This window comes from Aythya ferina (assembly GCF_964211825.1).
Source record: "Aythya ferina genome assembly, chromosome: 1".
NCBI lineage: Eukaryota > Metazoa > Chordata > Aves > Anseriformes > Anatidae > Aythya > Aythya ferina.
In genome coordinates, this window is record NC_140296.1 from 105070011 (window position 1) to 105092968 (window position 22958).

The 22958-nt window shown below is 38.8% G+C and overlaps 1 protein-coding gene across 6 annotated transcripts in view; it reads left to right on the forward strand.

The window, feature by feature from the left end:
* Positions 1 to 22958, forward strand: part of ROBO2 (roundabout guidance receptor 2) — an 897160-nt gene that overhangs the window by 406009 nt on the left and 468193 nt on the right. For 2 of the 6 annotated variants that reach the window (XM_084538899.1, XM_084538900.1), the window contains exon 1: positions 19526 to 20506. The exons of 2 other annotated variants lie outside the window; for them this stretch is intronic. In XM_084538899.1, the coding sequence (XP_084395025.1) occupies positions 20452 to 20506 (55 nt within the window). In that variant the 5' untranslated portion in view covers positions 19526 to 20451. Of the gene's footprint in view, positions 1 to 19525; positions 20507 to 22958 lie in introns of those variants that run through there. 2 more of the 6 variants (XM_084538904.1, XM_084538902.1) reach the window with 2 other exon arrangements.

Below are 22958 nucleotides of genomic sequence, written 5' to 3' on the forward strand. Positions count from 1 at the left end.
CATTAAGGCGTTGTGTAATTTTATGTGAGGTATTATTTATTAGGTGGTATATAATTATTATATAATCACAGTGAGAATGGTCTAACACATAATTGGACATCTAAAAACACATTTTTAATTATTTTACAGTGTTTAAATCTGTTTGATTACAGTATGGTAGTATTAAGAACATGGATTTGGCTAAGACCTAAAATGATCAAATTTATTAGCGTATCTGACAGCATTTAATGGTGAAATATATCTTATTTAAATCTAATAATTGGCATTGATCCTGGCAAGTTCAGTAAAAGGGAGGGTGTTCAAAAAGAAGTGCAGTATAAGTCTTGGTGATGGTATTGGTACTGGTCAACAAGAGGCACTACTACACACTAGGTATGTATTAGTTCCTAACAAATTAAATTAAGGGCATTTAACAGACCCTTCAAATATATTGCCACATATTAGCAGTAATTCCACTCCTAAAAGTGTTTTACATGGGACAGATTGTAATAATAAACTGTTGCATGAATCCTTGCCTCAAGATATGGTAATACTGTTATATTCATTCGAACACGCTGCCTGAATAACTACTGAGCCTGTATCTGACATCCCATTTGTTTTCCTCCTCCTGTACTTTCACATCTCAGCTTGCAGCTTCCAGCTTTGCATAGGCACTGTCTCGTGTTAACCATATGTAGTGTTATTACTCATAAACTACAGCTCTTTTATTTCAAAAATCTGTACTGAGTTTTGAGATAAAACAACAACTCTTTTAGAAACCAGAAATCAACTTCATGAAGGTAATCTTATGCCTTGCTTTTATTTTATTATTTATTTTTTTATACTGGGGGGGAAGTGGTTATAATTTCTGTGTTTTGGATAATACCATCCATTGTACAACCAAGAGTATCTGAACAGTCTACATCTAGTACTGGTTTCCAGATAAGTAAGTAAATGTCCTATTATGCATCAGATGTAAATAGTTCATTTTAACTTGTCATATTACATTGATCAGCTTTATATTACACACTAGTGTCATTCATAGCAGCAACACGAAAGAGCCCTTACTGAAGTATTTCTATAAACAGCTGAAAAAATAATAATAGAAAAAGCTGATAAGATCAAATATTTAAAATCATATTGTAATTGTAGTTTCTCTTCACTTAGCAGATATCTAAGACTAACTTAAGTTCTCTTTTTCACTTTTATATCAATGGTTAGTCATATGCCAACTCTTCTGGGAATTCATTAAAGAAGCAGATAGTCTCCATGGTCTCAAGAAACTGTTCTGCAGCCTGGAATTGCTAGTGTTCAGGGGCACACTGTCTCTCTGCCCACATTATAGTGGGTAAACAGGAGTAGGAGGTGTTGAGACATTTCTGAAAATATGCCTGTAAAGTTATCCAGACAAATGCAAAACCACAGACCACAATTACTTGCTGTTTGCATCTGACATCATTTTTCAAATGGCCAAAAAATCTCTCATCTTGCGTAATAAGGTACATGCGTAGCCAATAATTACTGGAAATAAATAATTACTATTTCAGTAGTAGCAGAATTACCTATTATTATGCCATAATGGGCTTATTTTTAGTTCACAGGCAGTAAAGGAGTGATACATTTGTTCAGACAGTACAAATCCAGCCTTTATACAGGTATATACAGGTATGAGATGTCCTTAGTTTCTTTTTCTGTGATTTATGCAGTGAAAATGACTTTCAGCTCGTGGGAGAGGGTGGGAGTTTATTCAAAAACAGAGGGGTCAGAAAGGGGAGAAAACTTACCTGAACATTTTTTATAAGCAAGTATACATTTTGATAATTGTTATGTCTCACAGGTCTTGCCCTTAAAATAAATAATTATAGGAGTGGCATTTAATAATTTAATCCAGTGGTATATTTAAGGTAGTTCCTAGAATAAATACTGCCTTTCAGAAATTAGTCTGAGTCACAGAGATGTATTTTCAGACCAATAAATCCAAGTAAAATTTGTGAAACAATAAGTTCAACAAGAGTCTAAATAAAATGTGGCACAGTAAAGTCTGAGAAGGAGAGGAGTGGGACAGGAAGGAAGGGGAAGCACATTAGCTGTTGAGCACTTCTCTTAGAAACTCAGCAGAAGAGTTTCAGGTCATTCTGAAAATAAACTGCAAGAACACTGGCAAAATTGCTACCTGTATCCTCATACCTCAGGCACGCTACTTTGCAGCTCAGTATTGTTTTGTGTCCAAAAACCACATTCTTGCTAAATTGTCTTTCACTATTGGTGAAATATCTGTTCAGTTTTTTCCCTCCTCTAAGAAGCCACTACTATCCTAAATTGATTGGTCAGCTTGGTTTGAGGTAGCCTACAAGGAAAATGATACTGAAAGACCCCTCAAGCATAGCACTTATTTCTGAGGACAATTCTCAACAATTCAATTAAATATTGAGAGGGGAAAAAACAAACAAACAAACAAACAAACAAAAAAACACTTTTAATAGAAAGACTAACTGCACCAGCAAGTAGAGCTGAAGCTAGAGTAGTGGAAGGTAACACCAGTGCACACAACAGGTTGGATATCAAACAGGTACAACACAATCAGTGATAGCTCAAGTTGTTCATCTCTGTCTCAGATTTTTATCACTTAGACATGAAACAGATCACAGAATTAAATGAAATTATTCTTTCTTCAAAATGTTATTTGCCAAAACTCATCTATTCTTGAATTCATCTACAGGCATTACAGATTGTTTGTTTTTCTCTCATACATCTTTTTGTGAATTTATACTTTTATTATAAATTCTATTTAAATGATTAACTTCTACACATACTTGACATTTCAATTTTAAAACTAATTATCCTATTGTTGAATTCTATACTGAACCTGGATGATCCCAAAAATTATGCCACAGTTTTAATACTTTTTTCTTCCTGTTGCTATGACTTTCTCAAACTTGAAAAGCTTGAGAAAGTGTCTATATATATTTGCAAAGTTGGGAGAGTTTTGAAAAGGCATAGGACAGCAGAAAGAGAAAATTCACAAAACTAGTGTTTCTATGTAAAAGAAACTATGGATATTATTGACCTTCACAGTACTTACTGAAAAATATGAAAATAACAGGGAAAATAAATTTAAAAAAAAAAAAAAAAAAAAAAGTGTTTTTCTCCAATATGTGCAGTTAAAGAAAAGGCTTAACCAAGTAAAACCAAGAAGAAAAGAAGGAGGAAAAAAAATGCTTAATCAGTTCTTTATGGTGCATAGACAGAAACACTTATGCCAGTGCAAGAAGGAAAGCAAGATAATGAAGTGAAGCTGAGATTGCTGCTTTAGAAGGCTTTACCAACCTGGGTTGGTTCAAGGTGTATGCAAGTGACAGCTTTACAGCGCAGCTTTATCTATCAATTCTCACCTGTCTTCTTTCTCTTTCCCTTCATTACTACTTTTCTTGTCCCTCTGTAAGCCTGTTTAATTCACTACAATCACAGAAAGTTACTCAACAACAAAGGAACAAAAGATGTTTTGTTTTGTTTAGTTTTTCTCTGATTTTATGAATTAGATTTGTTCAGTGAAGGGGAGGGAGCAAGACTATATAGCTAGGATCAGGAAAGGTAGAAATGATGATTTAAGTACTGGGATGGGGAAATGATGGTTCCTAGACTTCTTGTAGCAACAATATGTTGTATCAGCTCAGCATCCTGTGAATGTTAGGCTCAAGGTGGATTAGATGATGTGACTTAAGCTGATGTAAGAAGTTCCTATCACTGAGAAGAGATAAGCTTTCCCTACTCACATGATCCCCTTCCCTCCCTTCCCCAGTTTTGCTCTTGGTACTCACTGGACCTGTAAAGAATCAGTCCATCCTGCTAAGCTAGCAAAAAATAAATAAATAAAAATGAATCCAGAATAAAAATATGTGCCTTGGAACTAGGCAAGGAAAGTGTTGGACTGCATGGTCAGGGTCACATTCAGGGAAGACAAAGTACTGGGAAAGAAGAGGGTGATTTTCATTTGCAGTATTGGCAAGGCAGCAGATCAGCACCATCATAAAATGTAAAAACACTCACAAAGTGACAAATTTGTTCTAAATAGAGACAAGAGACTCTTAGTTGACTAGCTCTGAGCATGTGATCATTCCATTATGCTTTGATATATATATTCTCTTAGATAAGTTTTTTGTTAAACCAGTTATTCATATAGTATGAACAGTTCTTCAGTTTCAAAATGCAAAACAGGGCAACTTCATGAAAACCTTTTTAGACATATAGCAGATATACGCAAATAATTTTAAAATATTTTAAATATGTACACCCAGAAGCTCATAACTGGATAAGTTAAGGCCAGTTTATACATTTTTCCTAAAGTGATGTATATTTTTTTCCATCGCTTTTTTCTTTACATGAGTTTAATATAAAGCACAGAACAAACGTCATTAGCATTCACTTTCAACAAGGAAACAACATAGTTGTTGTCTACATTCATTTAATTTATCACTTCAAGCAGAGACTGCACCACACTGATTCCTAGTAGACAGAGAGCAATGTCTACATATTAACAAAGTGTTTTGCCCTGACGTAATAATGCGTAGCTATTAAAAAAAAAAAAAAAAAGTTTCTAGGCTGATCTTCAGAGCAGCAGTCTTCATATAGAAAAAGAAAACTCCTTCTGGATGACATAGTAACTACTTGCCAGGAAGAACATTCCTTGACAGTCTCCTAACTCCAGCCTCTGGTTCTTGTCTACAGAGAATGGAGCAGTGTGATTGTCTGCAGACTCTCAAAACAATCTAAGAAACAGAAACTAATTATCCTACAGATAAAAAAAAAAAAAACAATTTCAAAACAGTATCTGGGATAAAGACAGCGTTCTATTATATTATGTTGCAGCAACAATACTTTGGAACAACATTGGGAAGTCCTTATATATTTGTGACTCATTACAGCTTATTTTTTAGATTGTGAAGGAAGCTTTTCTGAAGGGTTCTCCAAAAACACAGGGAGGAATAAGCCGTAGGAAAAAAAAAAAAAAAAGTATTAGGTGAACCTCATATGGAATCTATTGATATCATTAGCTTTCTTAAAAACATCATTTTCACATCTACTTTCTTTTACTCTCTGAGCTAGATGTCAGATACTCTGGGGCAGGTAAAGATGGAGAGATGAGCTTTGGAGTGGTTCAAATTTGAAAGTTTGCAAATATGCAAACATTACCTTTGCTTTCAGTGGAGGTTAGGTATTTAAATTCTACTACATTTTTAGCAGGCATTTTTAATCTTTAGATTAAGAAAAAATAAAAAGTATTAAGAGAATAAAACAAAATGAATGAGTTTCTTAAGTACAGTATAGAATAGATTAACCAAGGCTTGCACACTATTTGTTTCCTTCCAGTTCAGCTGACCATTGAAGATTCTGAGGAAATAACCTTTCATACAAATTAATCGTGAAGGCCAAAATCAATTTACGTAGTATGGCTGTTATATTACCATATCCAGATGTTTCTTTCTTTAACCATGTTTAATTCTATTTATGTGAGCTTTTACATACATGTACATACATACACATATAGAGAACAAGGGGTAACAACAGTAGTAATAGAATGTAACAGATTACTAATGTAAGAACTTTTGTATATTTATCTCAGATTTATGAGATGCACGCATAGAAAGCTAACAACGTATTAGAGATTACATCTCTTTGTTGTCTGTGAATGATATATTAAGTGTACACTCCATTTTCATTCTCCTTGGACCATCTTCTCAAAGGTTACTGTAGGATCATGCAATATTAAAGTTTTCTTTCTATCCATGAATCAAAGCCAGACTATGCAAATTTTGTTTTTCAGTTCCATCCTCCAGTCAGATGATAATATATTTATGAAATGGAAGACCTATTTTTAGCTGGATATTTTACGTTTACCTGTTATAGAAAAAGCACTCTTCTGAGAACAGAATTCAAACCTCTGAATCCCAAATCAGAATTTTCCCATAACTTCTTCATCTTGCTAAGTAGACTGGTTCACAGACTTGTCTTGCATGCTAGACTGGGCTTGAAAATTTCAACTAGATGTTTCTTCAAAAGTATGACTCAGTATAATTGAAATTGTACTTTTGGAGGAAAAAGTAAAATGATTTGTGTCTTGCTCACTGTCATGACAAGTATGTTTTAATTCATGTTACAAAGTTTGGACTTGGCTGTTTTCAGTGAGACATAACACAGGGTTTAATGATGATTTATATTCTCTTTATGTGAAATGGGAGTTACCACAGTCTTGAGGTATACTTCAGGGCTAGTTTTCAAGTAGTGTTCTGGGCTAAAGGTTTTATATTTTAAAGTATTTTTTAGCATCCAGTGAGTGCTTTGCATTATATAGACTATCCTGGCCAAGAGTTATTTCGGTTAATTCTCTCGAGGATGTTACTTCTTGGGAACTAGTTTAGTCATACATGGTGGTGCTAGAGTATATATCTGTGAAATCTATATGTTTTAATTCTTTTACTCACCTTATCAAATTACATATACCTTTTCTTAACTCAGCAGCGTTCACCTCGACCAGATAATGGAGGAAAATTGAAAATTGACCTATTAGATAGTTACCCCTCTTCGAGAGCCAAATTAGAAATTTACCTCCTGGTATGTAGATGCCCCCCTGGATTCTTGCTTTCTTTTGATTACTCTTTCAAAATATGTATCTTTTCTGGAAACTAAAAAGGAAGGAGTTAAACAGAAGCTGAAAGGAGCTTATATCAAAACAAGAGATGACTGTATTGTAGTGGAATTAATCAAACATGGTGATAAGACAGACATATCTAATTTCAGAAGCTACAAAAAAGAGTATCTTATCAAAATTGTTTCAGTGACCTCACTTCTTAACTTTCATAGGAAATGCCTTCAGAACACAACTTTATACTAAGGAAAAAGAGCCAAAAGAAGTAGACAGAACAATGTTATTGCAATTATCAATGGATTTTTTAACAGATTTTTTTTTTTTTTTACAGCCTCCACCTCTTATTAAAAATTAAATAAAAATCACCAGTTAAAGGAATTATAGACTATTTTTATTGCTAAAGAGTTGCATGGACATACATAAATCACATGTGGCTATGATCTCAGTTCAGAAACTTGTTCATAAGAGAAATAGCAGCATCATGTCCAAAACACTTAAGCTGTACACAGGAATGCAAATTGTGCATGCCTGTATAAATAGAAATGGTATCATAATCATTTCTGTGTGTAACATTCAAACAAGTTTTGACAAGAATAGAATAACAGTAGGATGTTTTATCTTGAAGTCCCTTAGTAGTCTCAGTTAACCATATGGTCTACCTCCAAAATATTACAGTGATTCAGCTGAATTCTATTTCTCTGTTGGACCTCTACAGAGAAGGAAAGGCAGAAAGGAAGAAAGGAAGAAAGGAAGAAAAACAGCTCAACTGTTGCAGGAACACCTTGACTCCTATTTAATTAGGAAAAAAAAAAAAAAAAAAAAGTGAACAGAGTGATCACCAAAGAGTCTTTGAACAGACAAGAATCATACTTCCTGAGGTAATGAGAAAACAAAAGAAAAAACAATGTTTTTATCAGCTGCCAGGAGTAGTTTTTAGTGTAGAGATCTGTGGCATTCTGATAAAATACATAAATACTTGGTTTTTGTTTGTTTGTTTGTGTTTCTCCTGTGGTCTTACGAACACAAAAGAACAGCAACATGCAGCCAATACTTGTACATGTATTTTGTGACTTATGTTTTGTCACTATTTTCTTTAGAGGGTGACTTTGAAGCAGATATATCCTTTGGTACAATCCTTCCCATCTTCTTAAAGATCATACGTGTTTTCTTTTCTGTGAAAATAACAAAAACTTAATGCTATTAAGTGTAGTTTCTTTTCTCATGTCTGCTAACCTGACTTTGTGTTCCTGCTTTTTCACCCTGAAATGCTTTTCTGGTCCCATTTATGGCAGCTCTTGTCCATTTGAGTTTTATTCCCTGGCCTTTGCCTTGACTTTTTCGATCAGTAACTGTTTCAGTCCACATGAGATAGCTTCTGACCAAGCCTATCCGTGCTGCTTGATGAATCCTGTGGTAATTCCTATTAATGCTAGATACACAGCTACTGAAATTGTACTTTTTATACTGTAATTGTACTTTTTATGTGGTCTGAAAGAAGATGGTGCTTAGCACTTCAAATTCCCTTTAGGCAGTCTGTAATTTAATTTCTAGATCTCCAGAATCTCCAGATCAAAGACTGCATGATAGAAGTTTTCATACGCTGCCAAGACGAAAATACTTAGATAGGTACCTGTTAAGAACCTTCAAAAGAGACTAATTACTAGAAGCCTTACTTGCACTGACTTGCAGCACTAGAGAGACTTTCACACAGATGCTATCAGCACTGTGAATTACCTTTAAATAATTTTGATAAAGCTGGTCTTGGAGAAACTTTTTTTTTTTTTTTTCTGAAAAATTTTTTACACTTAGCACCAATCAATACTTTTTCACAATACAGACCAAATAAGAACTAGTTTATAATATCATCAGTCTGAATACCTATATCTACAGTAGATAATTCTTTAATTTTTGATAGTCATAAATTAATACAGATTATGAAGTGATTAAAAAATGGGTAACTACTATACTAAAGCTGTTGCACTCTGCTCTTTTGCTTAAATATTTTAGAATGTAGAAGTCACCACAGACATCAGCAGAGTTCAGATGTCAAACATACAGTAATGCCTCTCAAAGAAACGAAATATAATTACAGTTTATCAATAAAGATTTCTCTTTGAACGTTTGGAATTTAAAAACAGAGAATTGCCTAATGTAAGTGCCTGAAGAGCATATGACAGCAATCCTACTGTTCAGCTTAATGAGCCTGTCAGTTCAGAATATTAAGCAGTTTGATTTAAGCATCTTGAATATGATGTAGACCTAAAATGATAATGGGAAGGAAGAGTTTGGAAAATGTAATAAGGGACGCTTTTCACATATAAAACATCTTCTATCTATCATATACTATTTGCCACGATAATGAAACATGGTTGTTAATAATTATAGCTTTAATTTCTAGAGACTAAAATAATTCAAATCCAAAAACTTCACTGTGTCTTAAGATTTTTCAAGACAAGTCCTTATAAGAATCCAAGGGTTCTTCACATTTACTTGCTTCATCCCTCACTTCATTTTTTTTTTGCTCATCTTGACACTCTTGTAAGGAACACCATCCTTAGTTGCTAGATTCACCATTGTGATTTGATTTAGCAGCAAAATTCTGATAAAGTCACTACTTACAAATCCAGGATTTAGCTGTTCAGATGTCCTAACCTCTCTGTGCCACTCTTGCATCTATAATCTTATTCCTAGCAGAACAGACATGCATGTATCAGACATCAAGCTCTGGAGTTATTGTTCCCTTCTTTTTGTCATGTTGGTGCTAGCAAAGGCTCTTTATTTTTTTCTACACGTTGTCGAGGACATGACTTAAGCAACCGTAAGCTTTAGAAACTGGATCTAGTCCAGAAAACTCATATAATTCCTTTTATAATATTTTCTGAAGAGAGAATTTATTTTTGTCTAGTTGTTCTGATTGGAGTTAATCAGAAACATGAAAGATATTTGTAATAAGGTTTCTGAATACAAAGGAAAAAAAAGGCACTTTTCTGCAAATCTGTTGATTACTGATACGTTCAGACATCTATAGATTTTAGAAATACAATCCTCATTTTTTTTAATGTTAAGTAATTTAAGTGTAAAAACTGTGAATTGTTTATGGCTAACAAGCAAGCTCTTTCTTGACTCAGAAGTTTAGATATTGAGCTTACACTCGTTAGTGTTAGGTCAGAAGTTGGACTCAATGATCTTGAGGTCTCTTCCAACCTAGACAATTCTGTGTGATTCTGTGTGATTTAATTTAAGCAATGCATATTTATGGTCATTTGAAAATAAACACGTCCAAACTTCAGTTCTAACTGAGCATATGTTGAATCACTAACCAACTTCCAGGCTACGTGTCAGGAGAATTAAATTGTTTCATTCCCACCCCAAACCTTCCTCCAAGAAAAAGTCTTTACTCAGAATTCTATGCCAGGATTGCTATGTTTAAATGATTGGCACAACAATATGACCTTGCAAAACCACTGCAGTGGGACAGTGGTGGGTGACAATAAACTATATCACAATTTAAGCCAATTGTCCTTGAAATACAGATCACTTCTAAGGATTCTCTAAAATGCCCAGAGGAAAAAAAAAAATTAAAAAAAAATAAAATCTGGGTGGTCTGCTTCATTATTTCAATGATTTCAGTGATATTACTTTTTCCAATGGATACCGGAAATGACTTCTAGTGTCTTCTTGTGAGGATTCCAGTCCTGTAAGCACAGGAATATCTCAAGTAAATTCTGTGTATATTTCAATGAGAATACCACTTTCCTTCTATTCTTCCTTATGGACTATTGTTTATTTGTTTGTTTAATACCAACAAAAAGTTATAAATTCATTATACATCTTCACTATCTGATGCTAACTATAGGCATAAGTATTGTAATTTGAATGTCATACATAGGGCTATTTACCCTTTTTTACCTTAAAAATAATCTCGTGGCTTTGCTCCATGTATCGGCTCATTTTCTTTAAATCTGACAATTTAATAGACATGCCACTTACAGATTAAAGAGCTTGTGTGTGTATTTCCTTGGGAAATGATACAAAGATAATTTTTCACATAACTTTTTGAAGAATCACAGAAGACTCATTTCTTTTAGAAAATTTTTCAGCATGTAATTAAATCCCACTGACATATTACTATTTATATTACAGAAGTTCATAGATGCACAGACCTAGCTACAGGATCTCATTGTGGTAGTTGCTGTTGAAACACAACTCTTTCTTCACTCTCAAGATAAGTACTTTCTGGGCCGTGGCAGTGCAAAATACCCCATTCTTTTCAAGGTTGTCCTAGAAAGCTGAACTATGGCTGATTGTCTGGGAAAGATAAGCTTACAATTTGTTTCTCTTGTCTTCAGAAAGCTGACTCTAAAATAATTTAAGCTGGCAAACAAGTAATAACTTTTGGTCACCATCAGCATGAGCAAGATCTGAACTGATGACTTAGGTTGAAACGTGCTAAAGTCCACCATCAGCCACAATATAGTAAGCTGTACAGTGAGAAAAAATAAGATTTTCTGTTATGTGTGTAGTGCACTTTAAATGTGAAAGAGTCTTCCTAGCTGTGGCAGTAAGCAGCTTTGAGGTAATTGCTATTTTGTGTTTCAGTTCAGAGACGGACATTAAAATGAGTCATTGGCTTCTGCTTCTGTGTTCTGAGCTGGCCCCTTTGCATATACACTTTTATTGGTTTTATAGGAATGGTGTACTGGCACAGCTGCTTCCAGTACAATGGGATATGCAGCATAGAGAAAAAACATTCCCACATATTTTCCTGGTAAAAGTTTGGAGATTTTGTATACAATTTAAGCAATTAAATCCTATAATAGCTTTAACAGCAAAGTATACAAAATACTGTAGTTCCTTTAGTGATGACATAGGATACTTGGTGTTTACATTTGTACTTGTTTATTTGTCATTTTGATTAAGTGCATACTCTTTAAGGAGAAGTTTCTGAGGCTTGAGTATTTTTTTTTTTCCTTTTATATGTTTCTTTTCAACTTACTTTTGAAGTTTATGGCAGTCTTGGCCACTCACTCAGTCTGTCATGCATGTAAAGGGCATTAGCCCAAATTCTGCTGAGGGAATTCTCTGTGCTTCAGCTGCCTTTAATAGGATCACACTTTTAAAGAATAAGTCATATACTCAAACAAAAATTTAGCTAGAAAAATAAATTACATCAGCAGTGAAAAATCGTATGACTGAAACATCAATTCTAATTTAAAAGCATTTCTTCAGACAATGCAAAATGTAATTCTATTGCTGAAGTGAGGCAAGGCTGTTCTGGGACAAAACTAATATAGAAGTCTGACAAATATTGTTAATAATCCACTGATATGTATAACTGATGAGAATAGTGTTGACAGCACCATATTGCAAGAAAGAATCATAGCCTGATGGGAACATTACAACCCACTGGTAGAAACACGCAAGAGCCTCTAATACGGTTAGGGTTGCCTCCATAGCGATGGACCAGATTCTCAGGAGCTGACATCTTCATAAATCAGCAGCTCTGTGGTACCACAACAGGTCCCTGGTTTGACTAATATATGATTACAATCGAGGACTTCAGTGCAGCAGAAATCATACTAAGCAATAACCTATCCATGCCATTGACACTATGGAGGCCAGAGATAACAAAGGGAATTCAGTAGTCTGACTTCTATAGATCATAGCTATAAAATCCAACTAAATTCAAAAATCATTTAAGATCAAAAGACAACTGGTTTGTGTCTTAGAATTTTCAGTACTGCTCTTCTTGAAAGATGAAGGTGAATTGTTAATGACATCATAAATCTTGTTTCCTATACTATTAAACTTCTTATCATTAAGAATATTTGCCCACTTACAAATGGGTATCTGCAAAATGGACATGCACATATGGATCTCCTTGTATGAACTTCTGCCCCATTAACAACTTGTGTGCATATATAGTTACATATTTCCATTTTAAAAGCTGTAATTGAAGTGTAAATATTGTTGACTAATGTTGTTGGCTGTCAATATGCAGTTGTTACTGAAAATGTGACATATGTCACTTAATGAGAGCATTAGTGTGTTATTTATAATACAATTAAATAGGAGTATGGTGTTTAGTTTAACAGTTACTTGTGTATCGCGTACAGCTATAAATGTTGTATTGCTGTATTGCTTGATTTTTTGTTCCTTCGAGCTCAGGGTTGTTGTGGTTTAACCCAGCCGGCAGCTAAGCACCACACAGCCGTTCACTCACCCTTCCCCCTCCCTCTCTGGGATGGGGGAGAGAAACAAGGAAAATGGAGCCTGTGGGCTGAGGTAGAGACAGTTTATTAAGACGGGGAAAAAAATAAATAATAATAATAGTACTACTACTAATAGCGTGTATGAAATAAGTGATGCACAATGCAATTGCTCACCACCCGCTGACCGATGCCCATCCCATCCCCGAGCAGCCGGCCCCCCCACCCCGGCTAGCTATCCCTATATATTGTTTAGCATGATGCCATATGGTATGGAACCAAACTGGCCTTTGGCCAGTTTGGGTCAGCTGTCCTGGGTCTGTCCCCTCCCAGCTCCTGCTGCACCTCTAGCCTGCCCGCTGGCAGGACAGAGCGAGAAGCTGAAAAGTCCTTGGCTTAGTATAAGCACTGCTCTGCAATGATTAAAACATCAGTGTGTTATCAATGCTCTTCTCATCCTAATCCAAAACATAGCACCCTACCAGCTACTAGGAGGAAAATTAACTCTATCCTAGCTGTAACCAGGATGAGGGTGGAGCAATTATACTTATTGTTGTATGAATGTGTCTGATTACACTGTGATAGAATACATTCTTTTTTGTGAGAACTTCACCTTTCTAACTCTCATGTACACAGGGTGAGATCTTATCCTCTTCCAGTTCTTCATTTAGAATGTGCTTTGTTAAATGGTATGTCTGTCTTATGCCCTCTGGAAATCTAAATTGTCATTTAAAATTAAACTTAACCTGTCAATTAGAAATGGTTTTATTTTCTTGTATGTAAATGAGGGCAGAGTTTGTTAACTTTTAATAAAGAATAATGAGTGAGTAGATCACTACATTATCAAATGAATAAGTGAAATAATTCTTGGAGTCTTATTGTATTTGTAGTTGACAGAGTATATCTTTGATGTCCATATTTATGTAGGCTGGCACTTTATCTCAAAACTGGTGCCTTCATCATATATAGTAATTGACTTTTCCTTCATTAGTTAAACATGCATGACTTACACAGTCCTGTATGTGAGAGAGGGAATGGAAGATCCTTACTTAGCAGGCAGGAATACTCACATTCTTTGTTACAAATGGGAGATGTAGAGCCATGCTGATACTGTGGAAATACTATTGTGTAAGAGGAAATCCCTGACATATAGGATATGCTAGACATGGCTAGACATAGTATGTGTAAAGATCGGAAGGGACCCACTGCCACTGTGTCCTGCCACAAATGATGAACCCCTGCTACAGCCTGCAACGTAGGGAGAACCATAAGCTTTTTGTGCAACTTACCACACTTGGTAAAAGATGATTATTTTTACATACTGCAGTTGCAAAGGGAAGTGTTTCTAATTGCAAGAAATGATCAGCTATTCCTGTAATATTCACTGTTTAGTCTACATAGGAGACACTCAGGAAAGGCTCCTAGCATTGCAACAGAAATGGCTTAAATCAGAGAAAAATCAAGCAATTATTTTGTAGCTTGTGTATTTGTAGCTTGTGTGTGCAGTTTTACATGATTTTATAAGAGAAGTTTGGACAACTGGACATTTTAGCACATAGTTCTCGAACAAAAGACCTTGTTATTCACTGTCAAACAAGAGGACATGTATATTCAGAACTTTGCCAGTAATGCTTGTCATAGAATCATGGAACTTTAGAAAATTAGTCAGAAGACCTCTGGATATCGTCTAATCCAAATCAAAGCAGGCTCAACTTCAATATCTGCATCATTGTCTGATTAAGTTTTTAACATCTCCAGTTATGGTGATTCCACAGCCCCCTTGGGCACCTGCTTCACTGTCCTCATGGTAATAATAATAATAATAATAATAATAATAATAAAAATGTTTCCTGATGTCTAACTAGAACCTTCCCATATTGCAGCTGCTGTTCATTGCCTCTTGTCCTGTCCCCATGTACCTCTGAAAACAGTCTGGTTCCATCTGCTCTATGCAAGTCTATACAAGTCCATACCAATCACAACAACTTTGAAACAGTTTTAGTGCCTATGATTATGACAGGCATTGTAGTCTTCACACTATAGATTCTGAGATTCAGCCACTACTATAGTAAGTCATGTATTTCTAATGTACTGTTCTTGTTCCTTTACTATAAAGATGTTGTTAATCTTTCCAATCCCAGCTCTGGATATCTCAAAGGATGGTGTGCTGCCATATTTTTCTCAAAAGAAAAACATAGACGTGTTTCACACAGCAGTAAAATTATCAATTGTTTTATGAATGTCACTGCTAGATTAGAAAAGCTTGCCTTTCAACTCTGTTCTCTGCCCACAGAAAGAAGAAATCTGACCCTGTTTTTATTTAGTCCATTTTATTTTTTATTTTTTAAACTATGTATTATTTCTCTACTTTCTTGAATTTTTGACTGAGCTGCAAAGTGTGAGAGTTGCTATCTTTTTCTTTGGGCAGTAAAAGTACATCCGTAGAAGAAACAGAAAATACGATCTACAAAATCTTTACATGGTAACATTTTAACTATCATATAAATATTTGTGCTTCATTGCCTACTCTGAATCTCAGTTAAAAATAAAAGAATCAAGTATAATTTATTTTAGGTGAGGCTGTTTTTAAAATTGTCAGGAATCAGTATCATCTTTCTGTTACCAGCTTTTGCACATTTAATGAGCTGTGGATGCAAAACTTAAAAGGAGCATATGATGTATATCAAAAAACTTGTAATAATTTAATTTACAAAATATTTACTTACCAACAGTACAGATCATTGTGGTGAACAGATATCTGTACTAGTAATTAAATATAGTGCAGAGAAGCTAACAAAGATCAGGAGGTTTCAAAACAGGGTTCCTAAATGTTGTTTGGCTGGAATTCCTGGCAGAGGAGACACCATGATCAGGCAGGTGGTTTTCCCAGGGCAAGGCTCATCCCCTGCACTCCGAGTGTGCTGACCCCTGCGATTTCCCCAAATGCGGGAAACTCGACTGCATAATTTGTGATTCTGTAATTCCTGTAGGAACATTCTGAAGTCAGGAACCTTACTATTGAAGCAGAAGGTGGTCCTCTGCACTGCAAGAGATAGGTGTGCAATAGAGAATAAAAAATATACCTCTCATGCCCATCATTTTTCTTTCCTCCACATGAACCATAGAAGTTGTTCTAGCAAAGGAGGTTAGACAAAACTGTGATAGCCAGTACAGCAGAAAAACTAATTTTCAGGGTCCTTCCATGAGAAAGATCTAGCTACAGTGCTTACACTCTCTTTACCAACACATCAGCTTTTTCTGGACTGAGTTCTTCAACTACTTTCCAGCGTCCAGTCTTTGTATGGAAGATCCCATTGCCTGGAGCAGGAGTAACACAAGTAGCAGGAGTAAACAAGTAGCAGGAGTATAAATGCTTCAGCATTTATAAGGATTAAAAACTATGAATCCTGTTCTCTCATCATCATTCAGTAGTCCGATGACATCAGAACCTGGTGACCTGGAACAGAATAGCACAGGAGCAGAGGAACAAAAAAGTATATTATCCTGGAAGTTTAATGCGTATTGAGCATCTTTCCCCTTTTGTTCTTGTGTTTCTGAGGCAGCCTAACACTAGATATTCTCAGTTATCCTCTGGAGTTGTATTTACTCCAGAATCTAAAAAGACCAGATTCTAATTTAAAGTAGTGGCCCACGTATGGCCATCACATATCGAGCATATTACTAGGTATTAAAAATCTCTAGCCACTTCAAGCAATTCCTGGATAAGTAGCTCTAGTATTTGGAATAAATTATATATAATCCACCTCAAGTCATCCTCTCCCCTTTAAGTGGATAACAAAAGCTTTTTATGGCAACCAGCAGGTAGAATATATTATATGCATTTGTAACATTAGAAGTTTTACTATTGGTTTAGAAGAAAAATGCTATGAATGGTGGAGTTCACCTGAAAAGAGTGCTACTCTTACAACACTTACTTTAAACACTAGATCTGATTCTCATATAAAATATTTTAATACATTAGCATAGGAATCCAAGGTAGAAGCAATGAAACTTTTGCTTTTACTGCTGTCATATATCTGATCTTACCGTTGTTTTGCTAAATTAGTCCTGCTTCATTTGTTGAATGCCCTTCATATGAATCAGGGCAATCTTACCGTGTAATTTCCTTGTTTCAAAGTCCCACCTCAACAACACCCTTTGAACTGAAGATTTATGTGTGCCAATACTGACATGTCTTTTCCTCATCCTGCTTACATAAGTATTTCATCAGGTGGCATATTGCTCATAGCCAAACAAAGAGTTGGCACATGCACTTCCCCTGTAGAGGCTTTGCTGTTCACGCAAAGAACATCTGTCTAGTTGACCATGTTCATAGGAGGTTACTGAAAGACAAGAAAGAGAAGCAAACTGTTTTTAATTCTTGTATCTGGACTACATCTCATAATGGAAGCAAATGCTGTTCCAAGCGAACTATGCTCATAGGCCAGTGACTCTCATCTGTGACATGTCATGTGCTTGTAAGCTGTAACACATGTAAACCTCAACTATTCCCCTCCAGCAGGATCTCCATATGACATTTCTTTTTTTTTGGTTTTGTTTTGCACACTATTCAAACATAGCCCTATTTTCTCAATTTGAGCAAACAGTAACCAACACAAAAGCCAGTTTCTCAACTCTTTCAGACCCTGCTATCCATTTCAGAGGACTGTTAACTTTTTTCAAAGGAAAACAAACAAGCAAACAACAACAACAACAACAAACACACACTGAAGTACATACAGGCGAATTTATACTTAAAAATAATACTTGATTAAATTTGGCTGAAACTTTTCAAAGCTTTGCAAAGTGATATTCTGTGGAAGTGAATGAATAAAACAGAGGCAGCTATAATGAATAGCCCATTGATTTCCCTTAGAATGTTTATATGAGTCATTATGCCCTTTTACTGGTACCTCTGTACCTAAGGGTTTTAAAGACTGTATACATCTACCAAGTGTTCTGGTCTGCATCAGCTGTTATTAAATTTATCTTAAATTTATTTGAGAAGCACAGAAAGATCTCTACAGTGCATAACTATTTCCGATTTTAAATTCTGTAATAAACAAGCCAGCATTTTCATGAACAGTGTCCTTGAAATGTCCACTGAAAAGGGAAATATTCTTTAATATTTCATATTACACACATCGCTGTTAGGCAGGTGATTTATGGTTTTCTGGTTTTGCCAATTCACAAGCACACAGACAAAGAATACCATTTTGATCACCTTACCATGGTTAGCTTTAATTACAGCCTTCGTCACGAGGTAGTCTTTAGGCATATTAATATCTATTTATCTACTGGGCATACTGTAAGTATCAGAGGACATTGTTCCCTGGTTTGCATAAAGAGGCTTTGGAGGTGTCTGCTGGCTTTGTATGGAAGAGCAAGAATCTTCTTGGGCACTTAAAACACTACAAACCTCTCACACTGTCACTTTTGGCAATATTTGTCACTGATTACACAACAACTGGATAAGAAATAACTTGCAGATCATTTATTGGCATATGCGAGGGCAGCGTGTGGTTTGCAGGAATATGGTTTGGATCTTCTACATGAAGAACTTACTTAAAGAATCTCTATTATATAGATATTTCTAGCGCATGCAAAATAAAAAGCAAGAGACTCAATAAAAGAAAAAATATTTTGGATTAGTTGCCTAAGATGTACGAAGTGTTCCCTCCTCTTTAGGTAGCCCTGCTCACACCCTAGCGCAGCAAAGCACGACTCCCACCTTTTCATTCAGCGGTTAATTTTTACCTAGTGTCGTTGTCCAAAATAATCATATATTTATATATTACATATTTATTATATATATAGATATATTTTGAAGAGGGACGTTGATGGTTGTGGTGTATATGTGTGTGTATATATATATATATACACATGTGTATATATGGTATATATATGCGTGTGTATATATATATATATAAGCCAGCTAAACGCACTACCCTCGTATCTGAGGGGTTTCTCTGGAAAAGTTCCGTGCCACCGTCCTTCTTCCACCTTCTCGGCGGCAGCAAAGGCTCCCCGTCCCTCCTCCCACTCACAGCTCCCCCCTCACGGCCACGGCCACGCGGGGCGGCCTGAGGCGAGGCGGCGGCCGCCGCTGGGCGCTGCCCCCCGCCCGCCTGCCCACCCGCCCGCAGCCACGGGAGGCAGCGGCCGTTGCCCGCCGGCGGCCGGTAGGGGGCGCCCGCGCTTCACCGTGCGGCGCTTCGCCGCCGGCCCGCCAACGGCTGCCCAACGGCCGCCCAACCGCCGCCTCGTGCCGTGCCGCGGGGGTCCCCTCGGTGCCTGCCCGGCGGGACTCGCCCCTGCCCAGGGGCTCTGCCGCCAGCGGGCGGTGCTGCGGGGCGGGAGGGGAGGGTGCGAGGCAGCGGCGCAGGGGCGTGGGAAGGGGCACGGGGAGCGAGGGCAGGCGCGTGAGGGGAGGGGTGTGAGGGACGGGGCGCTCGGCGGTGCCCCTCAGGCGGCTGAGCGGCCCCGCGTGGCGTTATTCAGCACCCAGCCCGGGGCTGCCTGGCCGGCGTGCCGGGGAGCGAGGGAGGCGCGGAGCAGCCCCAGCCGCTCGCCCGCGATCGCGGAGCCCGTGCCCGGTGCCCGGTGCCCGCCCGCCGCCGCCGCCGCCGCGTGGGTGCGGGGCGCAGCGCGTTAGTCCCCACCCCGCAGCCTCCCCTCGGCAGGCAGCCGCGGGAGCCGCCGCGCTCATTCTCCTCCCTCTCTCTCTCTCCCTCTCCCTCTCCCCGCCAGCCCGGGGTGTCCGCGGCGGCGGGAGGCGGAGGCGGCGGCAGGGGAGAGGCTGAGGCGAGGCTGAGGCAGTCGCCGGGCTGCCGGGGCCGCCCGGGAGGTCCCCGCGCCCCCAGCCGCACGCACCCCGCTGCCACAGCGGCAGCAGCGGCTCCCCGGCGGAGTTGCTGCCCTCCGGCTGTGCCCGCTCGGGTTCCCAGCGAGGAGGGAGGTGCAGGGGGGAGAGGCGGCTTGCCTCGCAGGGGATGCTGAGAAAGCCGGTCCCTCCTGTAGCACATTGCCTAGGCGTTCCTATTATGGAAGTTAAGTGAGAAACTCCGCAGCTTGAACTGATTTGGGGGAGAGAGAGAGAGAGAGAGAGAGAAAGGAAAAGGGGTAGGGGGAGGGAGAGAGGCAAGCAAAATAGCCGAACCGAGCCAATGGTTTTCCTGCAAAGTGCCGGGAAGTTTGCGGAACACTTTCTAGGAATCAGGTCCTCTCTCAGAGCCTCTCCCTGTCCTCAGAAGAAAGAGCTGGCGTTTGGATTGCCATGGATCCTAAAGAGGGGCTTAGACACACGTGAATAATTCCCCTGCTCGGGCTGGATTGGGGGGAGTTGAGGAAGGAGCGTGTGTGCAAAGCAGAAGCCTTCGGAGCTCGCTCCCTGCTCTAATCTGTATGGATCTAAAAGTGGCACACTCAAGACCTTTCCATCTGCAGCTTTTCGCTTCCAGGCTTCCCTTTCCGCTCTAAGTAGCTGCTAGGAAACTGAAAACTTTTGGACCCTGCGTCTCGCTGGCTTTGGATACTTTTTTTTTTTTTTTTTTCTTCTTTTCTTTGGATCTCTGTGGAATTGGTCTCGCAAACGATCGGGATTGCTTTTAATATGTCAAAATGGGTCTGCTGACGCCACTCCTGCTCGTTGGATTTGCATTTTTTCAAGTCTATGGTAAGTTGGCTTGTTTTAGCTATGCCCTTCTGTGCAGAATTCCCCTTCATCTGAAGCTGATTTGGGACAGCACATGGACAGCATTATGAGCTTTAGCGTTACAGAGCCTTAACTTTGTTTCTGGTATAAAAATGGCATTTGGGGGCGGGAGGGAGGGTGTGGGGGGATGGAGAATATGTTTCCAATAAGCAGCCCTTCCCATCTGCTAACTCAATGGAAAAGTAGCGTAGGAACGGTAGAATATCGGCTTGAGGAAGCGGGGAAGGGGAGAAATCCCCGTGCTAAATCCCCTATTTCGCGGTGCTGGTGGTGGTAGGGAAGCGGGGAGGAGAGCGGCGAGGCAGGGAGCCACTGTACCTGGCGTTACTTTGCCTCCTCCTATTGTTAAACTTTCCAGCGGGAGAGCCAGCTGATGAAATAAATCGGCTAGCTGTGCTTCCGCTCCAGGTGAGGCGAATTGGCCACTTTCCAGAGTCCCTAAACGCCTCCTTTGGCACGGCACGACGCTGCCCCCATGCCCCGCGGGGTCGGGCAGGTGCGGCCGGGGGGGGGTCTCCCCGACACCACACGCCCCCCCCGGCCTTAATCTGCCCCCCGACATCGTGTCCTTCCCCCCTCCGCTACGGGCTGCCCCCAGAGAGCGTGGCCGTGAGGGGTAGGAGCGCTAGGGGGAAAGGCGTTGTTGTGCTGGGTTTTCTTATTTATTTTTGTTTTATTTTTTATTCTGGTGTCTGTTTCCCTCCTCTTTTGGGTTGGCTCTGCCATGCTCCTGGCAGTTTTCAAGTTCAAGGAGTGGCTGAGGGGATATAAAGGAGCATTTTAGGGGAGACACGCTTTGGTAGGGCGGAAACTTCAGCGCAAGGGTAAATTCTCTCTGGGAGTGGGGGCTGGCGCTGTTCTGCAGCATCGGCGTTAAATGCATTACTGTAGCTCAAGCACACAAGTAGAAAGCAAGCATCTGCACGGTCCTACATGTGCGTGTGCTGGGATCAAATGTTTGGCAGCCCTCCTACCACCGAGCATTTGCATCTCTAAGCAGTCTGTCAGGCTGCGGGTGAGTTTAGGCTCTGGGACCCCGGCTATTTCTGCCGGTGAGAGAAAACTTTGTTCCAGGAAGCTACTGCTTGCAGCACTGACCGTGTCAGCCCTTAAGCGAGGGCTCTAGGATTATTGTTTGCAGTTACAGGCGGCTTTGGGTAGTTCTGCCCCTCCTATCATCTCCCCCCACCCCCAGCAAGTAGGGAGGCAAAAGAGCTGAGATGGGAGAGACACTGAAGTGGTGCTTTACACTGCTGGCATAATAAACTATGCAGTTTAACCTTTGGTTTGGTCTACCGATAGAAAAATGGGTTTTGCCTAATGTATGTACATGCTAAGCAGAAGGAGGTCCAAACTGTGAAAGAGTATAGTAGAACATTTGCATCTGTCAGCATGGTCATGGTTTTATGGGTATTCTTTTTTTACCCTACTGTAGCATATTTTGATTCACAACTTTAAGGCCACCCCTCTCAGAGGTACCTTTGTATACAAACTGAAAACATCAGGCTATAGAAATGTAATTATTAGTAAGCGTTTAAAATTATACATAGCTAGAAGGAAGACAATTAAAGTGCTCAGTGGAAGTGACAGAGAGAATCAGAGGAGCTTGGTGTTACAGAATGTAATTAATGTACCAGGCTGTTTGGAGATACATGAAACAAATGCAATTAACCAGCTTGCTGGAACGACAGAGCAAGACATAATTTATTCTGGTTTTGTCACGGGGAGCACAAGTAGAACCTTTGTTCTGTTTTAGCCTTACAGGACGAGGGTGGGGGTGTGAATGAAGCACGTAGCTAGTGTGTAGCCGGACCGTTGCAGGGGAAAAAATGCCACGAAACTGCCCAGAATACAAACTCCCCTTTCCTGGGGAGAGGTTTCAGAGACTGTATCAGGTTTGCATGTTAACAACTCTTTAAAATAAATAAATAAAATAAAAATACATACCAAAAAAAAAAAAAAAAACAATGACTGTGTGGATAGCATATCATGACAAAGTACAGTCAAGCTGTCATTGTATAAGTGACTAACAAGTAGCTTTGGAGAAATACTGGCATGCAAGCTTGGCATAAAATACTTTTGTCCCTTTGGAAGCATAGTAATTGTGATTATACCTTTGGGTGACATATACCACCGGTTGCTTTGAAAAGATATATATCAACATTAGCACTATTTATAATACTTGAAGGAAAAAGGCAAACCCCAATTGACCACTAATTTAATAAGTCCTTGATTGGTTTTCTGTCTTTTAAAGTTACCTCCTAATGCATTTCTGTTTTTGAGGGTGGTTTTGTTGTTATTTTTTTTTTTGGTGTGGTGTGGTTTTCTTATTTAGTTTGCTCTCTTGGTATGAGGTCCAGAGAAAGACATCACCATCTGATGCATGATAGCCATAATTTTCTCTGTAAGATTA